The 16,904-nt window shown below is 33.6% G+C and overlaps 1 protein-coding gene across 3 annotated transcripts in view; it reads left to right on the top strand.

The window, feature by feature from the left end:
* LOC129946942 (furin-like protease 2) overlaps positions 1-16,904 on the top strand; it is a 524,816-nt gene that overhangs the window by 465,945 nt on the left and 41,967 nt on the right. For all 3 annotated transcript variants that reach the window (XM_056057326.1, XM_056057324.1, XM_056057325.1), the window contains 3 exons: positions 3,439-4,593; positions 4,657-4,844; positions 4,916-5,072. In XM_056057326.1, coding sequence (XP_055913301.1) covers positions 3,439-4,593; positions 4,657-4,844; positions 4,916-5,072 — 1,500 coding nt within the window. The remainder of the gene's footprint in view (positions 1-3,438; positions 4,594-4,656; positions 4,845-4,915; positions 5,073-16,904) is intronic.

Here is a 16,904-nt window from a genome sequence, read left to right as displayed (position 1 = left end):
CAATATTAGGATAGAAATGTGGTTTTTAACTGGAATTGTTGAATGCGCCATATTATATCCCACATGAAATATGAGGCGAACAATATGACAGTTAAGTATCACTTCTTCTGCATATTTGTAGTTATTTCAGGGAATGTTGATTATAGTCATTTCATTACTAACCTCTTTTTGAATTATTACACCCATACAAATCACTCAAACAAAACAATCCCTATCCATGGAAATTTAATATAAAAATATTCAATGAGTTTTAATAAGTAAAAATTAATTTCTGCTAAAATTTAACCAATACCACTTGATTGGTCTTATTTTAATTTCAATGGAAATAATAGGAATCCTAAAAACGAATATAATACTGTAAGTACTTGGAAAGTATATTTAATTGCAAATTTGAAGCAACATCAGATGACAATTAAAACCATTAATTAAAATGAAATTATTTTTTTGTTATTTTGCTCGCACTTGCTCATATACATATAAATAATATCCAAACTAACCAAACCATCTTTTTTACATTAACATAACAACGCACAATAACCGATGGATTAATGTGGTTTGCTTTGTATTGTCGAAAATTTCTCTATTCTGTTCGGAAAATAATTACTCATTCTGATGATGATGATGATTATGATGCTGCTGCTTTTACTCTTCGGGACAAAAATTAATTAATTTATATAATTAAATTGGACTTTTGTTTCATTTTACTTAAAAAACAAAACATAACACATAACAACTAAATCGCAAGGGAAAAATAAAGTGCAAAAATAGAAAAAATTAATTAATACAAAACTCAAAGCACTAATATGGCCAATTTTGAATAAAAGAGCTTTGCTTTAATGATACTATACGCATATACCTAATTACACCTACTTTATTTTATTATTCCATCGTTGTGGTTATAAGTTTAATATGTGAGTTTCAGTTACGGTAATAATGAAACCTGTGGTTAGATTTTGAATAAAAAACAAAATGTTTTAGCATACAATTAAAAGTTTTAAAATTATTAAAGTACGATAAAGTAGAAATATTGTACTTGGTGAAGAACAAAAATGGAAGGAATACGTTTTTAATGTTGACGAAAAAACAATAATTATATTTAAAAAAAAAATAAAACTTATTCGGACCATATACTTTGAACTCTTGACTTTATTCATTCAAAGCTGACTAGCAGAATAATTAACTGATTTCTAGGCAACTCTTCTGCTAGAAGATTTGTTAGCAGAGGTTCTCCGCAAGAAGGTGTTGTATGCCCTTTCCTCTAAAACCTGGTGGTAAGTGAAATCCTAACGGGTCTGGATGCGGAAAGTTTCAGAGGTACAGCAGTTTCAGGAAAGCACCCTGAAAGAACTCGTATAAAACTCTTTAGACAAACTAATACCTAACGTCGTGGACTGAGTGTACCGTTTAAGTCCTATTTCTAGGGTACACAAAATTCCACATACTTACCCTCCCTATATACATATAAAAAAATTAGGAACGTTATATACCCGAAAGGGTCAAAAAGCTACTGTTGACCTCTTATAAGCCCGAATTAAGCATTCGTTACACATCGGTTATCATACAGAACTTAAAATACGGTGTGGCAGTGTGGTGGATGGCTTTAGAAAAGGCTATAAACCGCGATAAATCCAATAAATTCTAACGTTTAAGTTGTCTTGGCTTGGAACGATCCCATCAGCGGCACTGGATGCCCTTCTATACCTTAGACCTTCTGATATTCTTAGCAAACAAATAGAAAGCTCTTCTATTCGCCTCAAAGCTTCATGTCAGTGGGTTGACAACAATATTGACCACTCCGTATTTCTTAAGTATTTACAATCAATTCCAGACCACGCAGACTACACCATATTCCAACCGGAGCTCGCCAGAAACTTCCAGATTTCTTTACCTTTCAGATCTTTCTGATATTCCTAAAAGACGAGTCAATCCACTTTTGCACAGATGGATTGAAAACAAGTGGAGTTGTTGGTGGAGGTGTGTACTCTGGGCGACTGAAATATAGTCTCTCATTCCACCTTCGCAATCATTGTAGCATGTTCCAGGGCGAACTTTTGGCGATAGAAGAAGTCTTGTCCTGGAATAAAGAAAACGTGATATCAACATCTGATATCCGTAGTTTCTCAGATAGTCAGTCCACTATCAAATCTCTGGACTCTGTCTCCACAAACTCTATAACAGTCCATAACTATCAATCATATCTAATGAACAATAGTTTAATATTCAACTTTGCTGGATGCCGGGTTATAGAGAAATTCGAAGAAATTGTAAGGCAGATCAACTCGCCAGAAACGGTACAGTACAATCCCTTCTTCCACGTTTGGCTAGCTACATACATTTAAACTATTTCGAATTTAAGATGTTAAGAAGGATGCACAAATCAGGTGAAATAATATCACCACGTGTCAGGTCATGAAGAACATGTGGGCTCCACTTGATTCAAAGCACTCAAGGCGCTTGCTATCCCTAAGAAGATCACATGTAAACTCGATAATAGGTGTTATAACCGGGTACTCTCTAGTAGGAAGGCACGCCAGGTGGCAAGGCGTTTTATCAAATGACTTTTGCAGAAGCTTTATGGATGAGGAAGAGAAGGAAACAGTTCTTCACCTCCTCTGTAAATGCCCTGCTCTAGCTCAAAAACGCAGGACTTCCCTAGGAGAATTCTTCTATAATGATATAAACCGTGTCAATCATATTAAAATAATCAGTTTTTCACGTTCCGTCAGCTGGTTTCATTGATCTTTTGTGGAAAGCCTTACGATTCACGTGGAATCGCATTGGGCCATTAAACTAGCTTTAGTGTGATACTGTCGAGCATACGAACATCCACTTTAACAGGCCTGCTGGGTATGATTTCTAAATTATTAGGTAAGAAGCCCTTACCTGCCGGCCTTGCCTACATGTGAAAGAAAATCAAACATCTAGGGGCAAGTATGAATGAGTTAGTAAGCTTTCCGTAATCAAATAAAAAAACAAAAAGGAACCAAAGGTAACGCTAATAACATTACATGATGATATAGGTCCAAAAGCAGGTAGCTTCTAATGATATGCTACTACTTAATGCGTTCTTTAAAAAACGATACATTAAATATCTAATTTTAAGCGTTACCAGCGGATCAGCTCGTATGAGCTCACAGATTAAGATATTTTACCGCGATAAAAAAGTAGCGTAAAACATTTTCCAGCCTTGTAGCAAGGTCCACAAACAAATCAAAACAAATCAGGACTAATCTATGAAAGAATGGCAAATGTTTTTTTCTTTTTTAACTTCTTGTTTCTTCTTAACCTCTGTTTGCGGAATTGGCCTGACTTTTCAGTCGCATTATTTTTGGTCTGAGATGTACATTGCTGCATTACTATAGGGCCTAGAATTTTAGTAAAAAAGTTTATTTCCAAGAATGTCTTTTCTAATAAACCATATCTTTAATTTCATTTCAGATTCAAACCCTGGTATCTAGAAGAATGTTCCTCAACACTGGCGACAACCTACAGCTCTGGCACACCCGGTCATGATAAAAGTGTAGCAACAGTCGATATGGACGGCAGACTGCGTCCCGATCATATTTGTACTGTCGAGCATACCGGCACCTCAGCGTCAGCTCCTCTAGCTGCTGGTATTTGTGCATTAGCACTCGAAGCAAATCCAAATCTAACATGGAGAGATATGCAGTATTTGGTGGTTATGACATCGCGCCCCGAACCATTAGAAAAGGAAAGTGGATGGATAATCAATGGCGTCAAGCGGAAATACAGCCATAAATTCGGCTACGGTTTAATGGATGCTGGTGGTATGGTCTCGTTAGCGGAACAGTGGACATCAGTGCCGCCACAACACATATGTAAGTCTCGGGAAAACAATGAAGACCGCAAGATCGAAGGCAGCTACGGCTACACACTTCAGACACACATGGACGTGAATGGTTGCGCGGGAACTATCAATGAAGTCCGCTACTTGGAACACGTACAGTGTAAGATAACTTTACGATTCTTTCCCCGAGGTAATCTCCGAATTCTACTCACATCTCCTATGGGCACAACGAGTACTCTTCTATTCGAACGGCCTCGAGACATCGTCAAATCTAATTTCGATGATTGGCCATTTTTAAGTGTCCACTTCTGGGGTGAGAAAGCCGAAGGACGTTGGAATCTACAAGTTATAAATGGCGGACGAAGACGGGTCAATCAGCCAGGAATACTCTCCAAATGGCAATTGATATTCTACGGTACTGCAGTTAAGCCCGTTCGCCTAAAGGGTGATCTGCAGGATCAATCACGCAGAGGCCAGGGTCTTAATCCATTCGTCTTCCCAACGGACTCTGATCTGGGACAAGCTGCAGGAGGTTTCTTCAACGCCGATCAGTATTCTGGTTACCTGAACTATCAGAACCTGTTCACAGGGGCTGGCAGTAATCCCGAAAAGGCAGTAGCAACAGTTGATGGTCATAATATTCCAACGCCGCAACGACAAAATGTCATGGCTGATTCCAATAACAAGCTTGTTTTGCATGATTGTGATCCAGAGTGTGATTCCCAGGGATGCTATGGTCGTGGACCGACTCAATGCGTCGCCTGTAAACACTATCGCCTTGACAAGTAAGTACAACTTTTACTCTATAATTTTGTTGTTTCAACTCAACTCCCTCATGCCCCCTTCAGTACATGTGTGAGTCGCTGTCCACCAAGAAGCTTCCCAAACCAGGGTGGTGTTTGCTGGCCCTGTCATGAATCGTGCGAAACATGCGCCGGTGCTGGACAAGACAGCTGCTTGACATGTGCTCCGGCCCATTTACACGTCACAGACCTGGCTGTCTGTCTGCAACTATGTCCCGATGGTTACTATGAGAGTAAGTTCTATTTAACATATCCCATACATACTATTTCGCTTCAACTAAATATTATTCCAAAACATTTCCAGACTACGACAACAAAACTTGTGTTCCATGTGAGGCTAATTGCGCTTCCTGTCAGGATAGACCCGATTACTGTACCAGTTGCGACCATCATTTGGTTATGCACGAACACAAATGCTACTCGGCATGTCCACTTCACACCTATGAGACTGAAGATTACAAGTGAGTGAACATTTATTAATTATTGATAATTTCGCCAGGAATCGTTATATGGAGTGTTATCGGGGAAGTGAGAACTTAAGGGATATTATCAGCAGAGCTTTCAAATGTCGAGTACAATATTCAGTTTGCACACAATAACGACTGTTGCTGACACAGTGGTATAATTCTTTGATGAAAATTATTTAAGGACAGTTCTCAAATGTGTGTTGGTAAAACATATGTAAATAGTGTAGGTCTGGTTGTTTGTTGTGGGAATGGTTATGGAATTCCTTGAGAACGTTCTTACTCATGGGTCATGGCTCATGGGCTTATACATGAATGAAGCAAATTTAATTTTGATGATCGATGTTCACAAGGTATTTTGCCGAATTCAAACTGTTGTGCCTCTAAATGTAGTCTGTGCAGCAAAGTGTGCGTGTATGATGTATGTTCGAATGTGAGTCCTTGAAGCAAATACTGGAAATTAATTTAAATTATCTTCTCTTTCTCTCTGTCTGTTGGATGCAGCAGCACACAGCTGCTGTATATATTAATTTGATAAAATATATTGCCTCATGATGATGATGATGACTCCTACTCTACACGTATAGTCGTAGTCTTATGTAGGCCATACTATACATTAATATGTGTTTATACTTTTGAGTGGTAGTGCATTGCTGACATTTCGTTCATTTCAACAAAGGAATTATTATGACAAAATGTGATACATACACCACATCCTTATGCAACATTTGAACATGAAAATAATAATTTCGAGTTTTAAACACATTTTCGTATGGCGCAATGGTTGATGGTTGCCTTAACCTTTAAGAGACATGAACATAAGAAGAGTAAAAGATATGTCTTAATAAGCTGTTGCGTATTATTCAATTTTATTTTTACGACATCGAAACTCTCAATGAAATGAAATGAAATATCTTAATTCTTCAAAATTATTTATTTTTTTTATATTGTGCGCGCAATAAAGGTTATAAATACCCTTATAACGATTAAACACATTACAAACAATTACGAATTTAGAATAGAATTAGAAAGGAGAAACCGATACACATTGGTTTTGAATGTCTGCACTACTAATGTAAAGCATTCCACATTCGGGTAGTGCGGCTAAAGATAAAATATCTGTACTTAATAGTGCATCCCAAATTAGGCTCAAGGGTAACCTGATGAGCATTGCTGAAAGAACGGGTATTACGGTTGAATTTTTTGAAGGGAGGGCTGTAACTGCCTATTTCATAAGAGCATTGCTCGAGAGATATAGAAGCTTCAGTTAGACAACCATGACCATCATTTTTAGAGCTATCTTGTGAATTTTATCCAAGAGATGTAAGTGGGTAGGTATAGGAGCAAATGCCTAGATATGGGAATAATACTAGAGTTTCGGAAAAATAAAGGCTTTATGTATCATCGAAAACTTCTTGAATCATCGGAGAAAACCTTAGTACTTAGCTGCATTTTCGGCGATGTAAAATATGTGATCAATCCATTACAAGTAATTTGTGATGCACATACCTAGGACTGATAGTTGTTCAGTCTCTTTGATGCAAGTAGCACCTACGGAGAGTGGCATTGAGCAAGGGTTACGCTTTTGCGCAGAAGACAGTATTCAGTTTTCAAAGCATTAAATTCCATTGAAAAATGGTGTCAAGATCAGAATTTAATGAGCTTATCATACGCTGCCGTTGGTAGTCCACATCCGAAGAATAAAGATGATAATCTAAAAACGAATATAAAAAGCTGAGGGTACTGTCATTAGCGAAACAATTTAGTCGGTTATAAGTTTCAGACAAAATATCATTTATAAAAATGAAGAACAGCGTCGTAGCCCTGGGGCACACCAGCGTTTATTTTGTGAATATCAAATTTGAACCCGTCCAATACCACTTGAATTGAAAGGTCCAAAAGATTATTTCCAACCCAAAAAAGTTTGGCTTGATGAAACTCTATCAAGTGCTTTTAAAATATCAAGTGCAATAATCTTACGTTCTCCAAAACGATGTAAAGATTTGTTCCACTGAACCATGAGATCACCAGTGCACCTATTGCAACGAAAGCCATACTGCCGGTCGTTAAGAAGCTTTCGTTCTTCAGTGGTTTTGCCAGCGTAGAAGAACACCTCTTCAGAACAATAGCGGGATTCTGATAACCTCTTAACAGCTCAAATAAAACCATGAGTTTTGTTAATGTTTGGTAAATTTTACCCTTTTCGGGATAAAATTTCTCATTCCACAAAGAATTAAGTTTGTAACCGTATCTGCGATGGAATGCACGTCACTATTGAGAAACTATAGTGACCAGTTAAAGTTCCTGAAGAAGTCGTTGAGACCGTTTTAGCTGGCTTTCTCATATTGCCATATGTACGAATACAAAAGTTTTGTTCATTTGTAAAATCAGGGTTTTCACAAGCATAATTTCTGATGATATTTTATTTTCAATATTGTTAATTTTTTACAATTTCAAAAGCTTTAAGATTTGATTGAGTAGTGGATTCACAGCTTTAACTGTTTAATTTTTATTAAGAAACTGATTTTGTATTAGAAAAGTTAAGTCTGATTGTAGAATCAGAAGACGATTTAGATCAAGAATTTGCCCAAGTACTTTTTGCACTAACTTACTTCGTTTTCACCAAAAGTTCTGTCAATATTTTTGGTTCAAAATAGGTGTCAGTGTCAAATGAACTTACTCACCTTTTATTTAAAATGCGTTGTAACTTTTCAAAAACCGTATGATTTGAAGCCCTACATGATTGATTATTTCGGACCCTTTGTTGAATTATTTGTTTTAGTATAAGTTAACCTAAGTTTCCAGCCAAAGTAAAAGCAACACACATTTTATTCAGGTTTACTTTAAAAATAATATTCACTTGCATATTAATGTTTTTTTTTTATTTATATAAAACTACTGGAAGCTATCGCAAAATAAAATCACGTAGCTCTTTTTCTCAAGAAATAAAAAGCAAATCTTAAGATGTTTCTTATGTATGTATATTCATATGTATATACTTATAGGTAGTATCTTTCCCAACTGTATTGCTTCAGGCAGTGTAATTGGCCTTATTGTCCATGCAAAGACGAAGAAATCTCAAAGTGTATTGTGAGCCGGTAGAGTATCTTGATGCTTCAACAAAGGAATTCTTGTTCATACTCCATTCGGAAAGCTCAATTCCTGTGAAATTATTCAGCCGCTGCAGTGACGCTGCTGTTTGCAACGTCTCGGTGTTTGTGTGAAAGGATTTTTTCGCATGCTATTGGAAATGTTATAATTTTTTATCACCGTATAGACTGTAGTTGGTATAGTTTCTCGAGAAAAGTCTATTTTTTTTTCTAGAAAAAGAAACGTCTAATGTATGTAGATATCCTTTGGCTCCTTGCTCCTTGGTTCAATCCTGATCACAACCCTAGATGGCTTAGCTACGATTGCTTTTGAATAGAGGTGCATCTATACTAGATCGTTGTTCCGTTTCTATGGCATTATATCTTACATATTGTATATATGTACCTACATACGTAAATTTAGAACGAGTAAAATCGCATGCACAGATTTCATTCAGGAATCCACATCCGCATATCATAACCTCATTTCCTCTCCACATCACACATCCCGTTCTGTGAATAGTTTCGCGCTTAGAACACTGAAGGCACAACTTCCTTGCACTCTGTCTATACGTACAACGTACAGTTCCTTTTTATCCTTACATATATTCTGTTATGGAATCTATAAGAAACAAAAAAAAAAAACTCCTTTAGCTAAAATGCATATTTTTGTTAGAGTTCGAGATAAGGAAGGAGGTATTTCAAGAAAATCTAGTTACTTTGCTTCTACACGCTCCGGACAAAGGAGCTGGATGTGTAATTTGATTAAAATGTGATTTTTTTATATCTTCTATTCAGCGTTTGTTTGATGCACACATAGTGCAATTGAGGTCTGAATTATTTTTGTCTTGCTTTGGAATCATTCAGTTTGTTTTCATACGTACATATATAATATAGTTAGATATCTATAGAAGTTCACTTTGAGGTTCATTATAAAATAAAGAGAATATATTTTAATTGTAAGACCTTATACCCATGCGTAGAGTGTTCTTTTATTTCTTTCTATTTCTTTATTCTAGTCTTTCATTTGAGAAGAATGTTTGTAGTTTAAGTTACGAACAAAGATTTAAGATTCTAAATAAAATATTTATCTTTAGTTCAATTCGACTAAAAATTCAGTTTAAGTTGGGCTTGACAATATTCTAAAAATTTGTATTTTCAATCAATACTAAAAGTTTACTTCGTAGATTTTTAAAATTTGTTAAATTTGAAATTACATAAATATAAAGAAAAAGATGCAGAGATGCGAATTACACTGATAACTTTGCATCCCGTCTATCGATTAGTCTTGCTTAAAAGGTTTGTAAGCTTTCGACTTTTGTTAAAAAAAATTGTCAGTTGAATCATTCTGAAAAATTATCAATAATATTTTGAATATGATGAAATAGTTTGATTCCAAAATCTATTTTTGGTATTTTTAGCCGAAAACCAATTTTTATCAAGTTTAGTATCTTGAGAGTTTTCCTTTCTTTTATAAACAAATATAGACCACAATTTTCTAAGAACATTGTTTACAGAATGAAATCATTTTTGAAGTCAATACCTTCATTTATATACGAGATATCGGTGTTTGCATACTATTTTTTATAGATTTTAGTTTGAATGAAAAAATTGGCTGTTAGATTTTTATAAAAAATTTACTAAATATTGAAAACAATATTCTCTATAAATTGAAATTAGTTTGAACCCAATAGTTTTAATGTTTAAAAAAGTATTTGGTCAAAAATCTATTTTTCCAAGTCTTGGTAAAGTTTCGTATGTTTGTTTTTTTTTTTGTTATAAACTGTCAATTATGTTTTTTACAAAATTTTGCTATTTATCAACAATAACCGTATTTTGTATGAGATGAAATTTGTTTTAAGTCAAAATCTTTAAGTTTTGGAGAGTTATTTGAGTTGAAAATTTATTTTTACCAAGTTTTAGTAATTTCGTAAAAAAAACTGTCAATTCGATTAGTATTAAATATTTACCAGATTTCAAAAGCGTTATTCTTTGGTTCATAAAAATTTTTGTTCGTAAAACATTCGAGGTGACAATTATTTTCCTTTGTTTTTTTTTTAAAAACAGTGATTTTTTCCAAAAATATATTAGCTTGGTATAACGTCACAATATATAATAATAATACAATTAAATTTAATTCGTGAAATATTTTGGGTTACCCAATAGTCGATATCTCTACTGGTTCTTGAGATATGAACTCCGAAAAATGGTTTTTTGAACGTGCATACTTGGGAAAATAGTTAAAATTTACATCAGCACTAAAAATTTTACTCCCAACCCTATTTTTGAAACCTATGAAAATATCAAATTCAAGGTTTTCTCAAAATTTCATATAGATTCGATAAAAAACTCATAACTATTAAGAATTCCCAGACACTAAGTTAGAAATTAAAATGATCTAAATTCTATCTACGTAGAAGAGAAAGATTTTCAATTTGATAAATAATCATACAATTTATTGCTTAGAAATATTTTGAGCTTTAAAAACCTAGTTTTTGATTGTTTTAACACTTTTAAAAAGACTTGGTATTGCTTTGTTTTCGGGACGAAAAAAACACGTAATTTTGTGGACCAATGATTTGATATTTTATGAGGAATAAATCAAGTATTATTATACGGATTTAACATTAAATGTGACGAAGATGCTTCCGACATTTAAATTTTTTCGAACATTGATTTGGGAGTTTCAAGAGTTTTGCTTTTTTAGCTTAGCCTTTAGCTAGAATTTAATTACTTCCTCGAAAATGATCGGGCTTAAGGAAAAGAAGAAATAAATCTTCACAATTAGTATAAACATTCTTCTGATAAAAGTCTGCAAATACAATTCATAACCATTGAATATTTTTTTATTTCTTAAAAAAGTACTAGATATTAAAAAAATATTTCTAGAACTCAAAAAATATAGAGTTTGGCATCAAGTTCACTCATCGAAAATGTGTGCTTTTATTATTGATGAATCTCTTCTTCTTTGGATTACAAACTACCTTTCGAACCGTTTCAAATCTGAAATTCATAAAATAAATGCTGGTATTCCCCAGGGCTCCGATTTATCTCCGACTCTCTTTTTCATATTCATAAACGATCTCTTTGCTGCCACTTCTAATTCAGTAAACTGTTTCGCTGACGACAGTATCGTCAGCTTTTCATACTCGTTTTTTAGATTCACATTCTTTTCCTTTGGATGTGGAACTTCCACAGCATCGTATGATAAGCTGATTGAATTCTGATCTTCACAGCATTGTACAATGGGGAATTAAGAACCGTGCAGAATTAAATGCTTTAAAACCCACCCTCGATCCCGTAATCAATGAGTGGCACTGACATCCAGGAAACTAATCCAATTTCAGTACACGGTATGTGTATCACAGATCACCTCTTTAGGAATGATCACATATTCCAGATTGCCAAAAATGCTGCCAGGTGCAAGAAATGTTTACCCCTTCTGATCTGGCTGTAATTTACAAAGCATTCATCCGTTCACATATTTCGGTAGGTGTCCCTAAAACAAGTTTAAATATTTTGGACATGATCCAAAAAGAAGCTTTGAAAATGATACGAGAAAGAACTGTAATCGAAACAATTATGTCATTCGAACACCGCCGCAATGTTTCATGCCCTTCGTTGTTCTACCTTTATTTTTATAAACAGTGTTCTGTCGAATTAGCCAGTTGTATTCACCCCTCAAACAATTCATCCGAAATACCCTTACTTCTAGTTATGCACATCAGTTTCACCTTGAGCTCAATTTCGGTATAGAGATTCTTTGTTTTTAACCGCACATCGAGAATTTGAAATGATTTACCCAACTCTATTTTTCCCTATCATTTTAATATTCAAAATTTTAAGACCAATGTGCACATGTATCTTCTCTTAAATCCTTCCCTATTTTCCTTATATTCGCACTATGTTTAAATGTAAACGTATTAATATCCCCTTGAAAAAAAATGAATCAAGTTTGGCCGCCTTTTGTGAAACCAAATACAAATTGAAAGTTATTTAGCGCAGAGAAAGAAATACTTTCAGTGATTGTCATTGTTTAGATACAAATAATTCTAAACATGGTTAGTTCTAAATTCTGGCTCCAAAGGGCTTCAGGATATTTAAACTCCACTTGAACTTCCCCAAACAAACGAAAAATATATCAAGAAAAGATAACACATCATGGCTGTTATAAGCTATTAAATATTTCAGACATTCAATTTAATAATTTGTTACCAAAGCATTTAAAACATTCCAATTTGTTCGTACTCTGCTAAGACAATTCTCAAAAAATGAAGGAACCACGAAAAAGAAAAACTGAAAGTAAACTCGATAAAAAAAAATTTCCAGACAAATTAAGAAAAAAATCTTGTACCCTATTTGGCTCTTCATGCGTGTTTAATGAAATTACAAAAAGTATACAATGTACCAAAAAAATACATCCCTTCTTTTTGTCTCCTTTTTCACAAGGGCCAACAACGGTACTAATTTAAATTATTTCCATGATCTTTTACATCTCGTTTTACCATTTTTATTTTATTTGTCTAGGCCAGTGGGTGTTTGCCCAGACACAAGCATATACAAAAATATATTTAATGTTGTTTTTTTTTTTGTATTTTTTCAAAGAGTTGCCAGTCAAATTAAATGACTTAAATTTCTAGAAAAAGAAAAGGTCAACATATTTACTTTCCCAATTGATGTAAACATTCTTTTGTAAATAATTAATTCAATTAATGAGAATAATTTGATATTAGTTTTAAATACCATATTTTTATTTTTGAAAAGGAATCTTTAGATTTGATGTGGTGATTTGTCTACTTTAAAAGACGAGTATGTAGCTATCAAATAACTTTCAGCTTTTTATAACAGTATCTTATTAATATAATTGTATTCTTCGTCGTTTGCTAAGTGCTAGCTTTAAAGTCTTCTAAATGTGTGTATCATTGTTTTCTGTTTTGGAAGGAAAAAACAGTCTTAGTTCATTATCATATTTGCAGTTTGTTTTTCTATAGAATAGCTTTGTTTATGAGATAGTGAATTAGTTTAAATGAATTTAATTTGTTTCGTTACATTAAAACTCATTCCAAAGATTTGCTCCCCTGCAAAATGTATCTTTATAATTCCGTTGAATTTTCAAAAAAAAAAAACACGAACTATATGCACGTGCCTTTGACTTAATTCCTCAACACTTATACAACATCATTACCCGACTATCACAAATCTTTTGTTAAGTCTTTTAATGTTTTTAAATCGCTTCGAACAATAAATTCATTACAACAAAATTAATTTGACCGCAAAATAGTATAAAAACGAAAAAAATCAGAGAATAAACATTAATTTTCCGAATCATTACTTTTGCAACATTTTCAACTCGCACTCTTGAGCATAGTCATTAAACTACGATTATTTCATCCGCAACCCAACCGAAACACACTTTTGGCTTGATTTTACTCTATAAATCGTTCACTACGTCGTATACTTAACATTTTTGTATTCTCGAAAAAAAAAAGCAACGAACTCGAACTCGCCGAACGACGCCAATAATTTAGCACCATTGACTCAATATATGTGTGTCCTGTACATACATATGTATATATATATGTGGTGAACCCTTTTTTTAACATTTTTTGTGTGCAACACACAGAGTTGATATAGTCGCAGTGAAATACCAACAGCAACATCTCTCACGATACATACTTTGTACCCAAAACAACACAACACACCCAACACTTTATCAAAAATTCAATTATCCTTGCCATTGTGACGTCGATAAATTTCACCTTGTCTCGGTTCCATTCAGACAACGTCACATTAAACATCCCGACTTCGGTACCGATACCGGTACCGGTACGTCCCCAATTTCCACACTCACATTCGTCTTCTATGCCATTCCATTCTTTACCATGTTGCTTTTTCTCATTTATATGATTTCATTTTGTCCTTTTATTGTTATTTAATAGGCCTTGAAAAGGTTAGGCTATGAGATTAATGAGAAATGATACCGATATCCTTGGATACTATCAATTTTCAATTTAATTTGAGATCATTGCATCGTGTATAGTTAGTGTGGGAGTTTAGGGGAGATGTTGGTTTTTTTTTCTTATCCTGTGTGCTAGTTTAGTTTATTTGTATTTGGTTTTTATTATAGGATAAGGATTGTTTATTTTTGAACAACAGTATTGGAATTCCTTCACCCATACAAGAAAGAGAGATATATATGAAAAGAATTTTCAATTTTCAATGAAAAGGACTCCAGTAAAACAGCCTAAAAGATGATCTCCTTGAAGCATATGAAGTTACAGGAAACAAAAAAAAAAATATAAAATTGCTTTTGCTTTTGAGAGTAAAGAAAGAAAGCCCCCAGCTAAAGGACATTGATACAAAATGTTAAAAAAAAGCTCTCACGAAACGTATCATAAATTCAAACGAAAACAAGAAATCGATTAACAGACTTCTGGACCTTTTTTATTTTATTTAATCTTCTTTTTAGATTTTTTTTTTGTTTTCATCTTAGGTTTTCATCTCCCGTCTCTCCAGAGGTTTATGGAATTTTTATTTTGTATTTCTGTAGGTCTTTTGTGCAGATGTTAAGTTAAGTCAACAAAAGGACGATTATGACTGAAAGAAAAGAAAAAAAAAAGATTAATCTTCGTTTTTGTACTTGATCGGTTGTGGGCTTAAAAATATATGGTGTTATTGAGTTATCATTAATAATACGCATTATTCGCTTTATACAATTGACTTCAATTTTTTTATTTGAATCTTTACAACAGTTTGGTAGTGAAATAAAACACTCCTTATATTTTTTAGTTTTTAAATACATTTTTTTCCTTTTAATTACGCCTCAACAATAAATCTAATAGTTTTGTTAGACTTGAGGAATAATTTGCTTACAGTTGAACAATTTTAATAATATTCAAATTTTGTTCGCCATATTCTGAAACACAATCAAAAAATGCGCAAAGTTTAATCAAAACCATAAAAACTATTATTTGAGAACCAACCAAATCAAAGACTATTATAACAACATTTTCTAAGTTATTTTGTCGAAATTTACGAAGCTTGCTTCTTTTAACAAAACATATTTCAGGCTTGTTTAAATTATTAGAAGATTTGTCTTTAGCATTTCCTGATATAATATGGTGTCAAAACTTCAACTTCAACACTTCTTTACATACGAACTAATGAAATTTCAACACTCTTAGACTTATTTTGGGTGAGTACATAAAAAAGTTTCTCATTTATGACCAACTTTCTCTAGACATGATTCTATCTTTTTGGCATTCAATTTCAATGTTCTGAATGTTTTTCTTAGTTTTCAATTCAGGAACTTTAGAAATATTGATAACGGGCTGTTATTTAAAACATGCCCTCCTCTGAGCAATAAGTCGAAAATCTCAATTTAAATGTAAAGTTAGTATAAGACTAATTTGTTATGGTACTAAAAACACAATTCGTACCAATACTCCATGATGTTTAATGATTTATCTTGCTTAAAAACCTTGAATACAATATCGAATTCCAGCTAAAAAATAATATTTTGATGAAGATAAAAAAGGTTAAGAGCCAAGTATTTTCTGACCGTCTTGATAGCTCACATAGGGTTTGGAATTTTTTTTCGAAACTGCGAAAGATTGGAGTTTACAAAACCAAATCACCCTTAAATTGTGATATTGATAAAAATTTATTCAATGAAAAGTTTGCTACTATTGTGTATCGCAATTTAATATTATCTTCAGTACTGAAGTTTCTTCACTCTTTCGTCCTAGTTTCAGTTTCATATTCGTGCAGACAGTGCAGATTTTGTCGAGTCTATCATTTTAATCAAGTCTTAAGCTGTGAAATCTATAATCGCACACATAGTTTCTCAAAATCATTTTTCCTACAATCTTGCCTTACTTAACTCACATTTTCAACTTTATAATTATGTCTGGGGAATATCCCAAGAAAAGAAAAAGCAAGAAAAGTAGCGAAAGTGTTGAGTTTATACCGATAGCTGTTTGATCTGCTTTTGGCTAAGGTTTTCGAAAGACTTGAACTTATATCTTCTATGCTGCCTGGCTTGCGCAACAAAGAAACATAATTGTGTTACTTAACTAATCAATGTGATTGAAGACTTACGTCAAAGATCATAATTTCATTTCATATTCTCTTAAATTTCTCCAAAGCCTTTGAGCCGGTAGATCACAGAATCCTGTGCGCTTAACTCATCAATGAGTTACATTTCTACGCTACAGCAGTAAAACTATTATTTTCTTATCTTACAGGTTGGCCTCAAGCTGTAGAAGTCAATGGATCTTTGTCTTATATTCTTCCAAATCTAAAAGGGGGTCCACAAGGGTAGATCTTGGGCCCGGTACTGTTTTCCCTATATAAAAACTCTTTTCCCAATTCTAAAAAAATACACCTTTTAAGCTTTGAACGAGAATGATGTTCAACAACATTTAAGTTGCCACTTGATCTTATTAAACAATATACATGGTTGAAAATGCGTAAATAAGAACCTCGAAAAAATTCAGATTTGGAAGTTTTGCGTTCATTTCAAACTGCTCAAAACTCGTTTTTTGCTCCACCTATGGCTTTAAAATATGCGGCTATTGTTGTTATGAAAGTAAACGAAGACTCAATGTTGTCTTTAACAGAGATGTAGTTAATATCTAAGAACTGGGGAGACTTTGAAGTATTCAACATGTCATTCGATAACCTCCTCGAATTCCGGACATTGGTCATGCATTCTGATATCTTACTCTTTCACTCACCC

This window comes from Eupeodes corollae, chromosome 2 (genome assembly GCF_945859685.1).
Source record: "Eupeodes corollae chromosome 2, idEupCoro1.1, whole genome shotgun sequence".
In the NCBI taxonomy this organism is placed as follows: Eukaryota; Metazoa; Arthropoda; class Insecta; order Diptera; family Syrphidae; genus Eupeodes; species Eupeodes corollae.
This window is presented reverse-complemented; position numbering and strand designations above follow the sequence as displayed.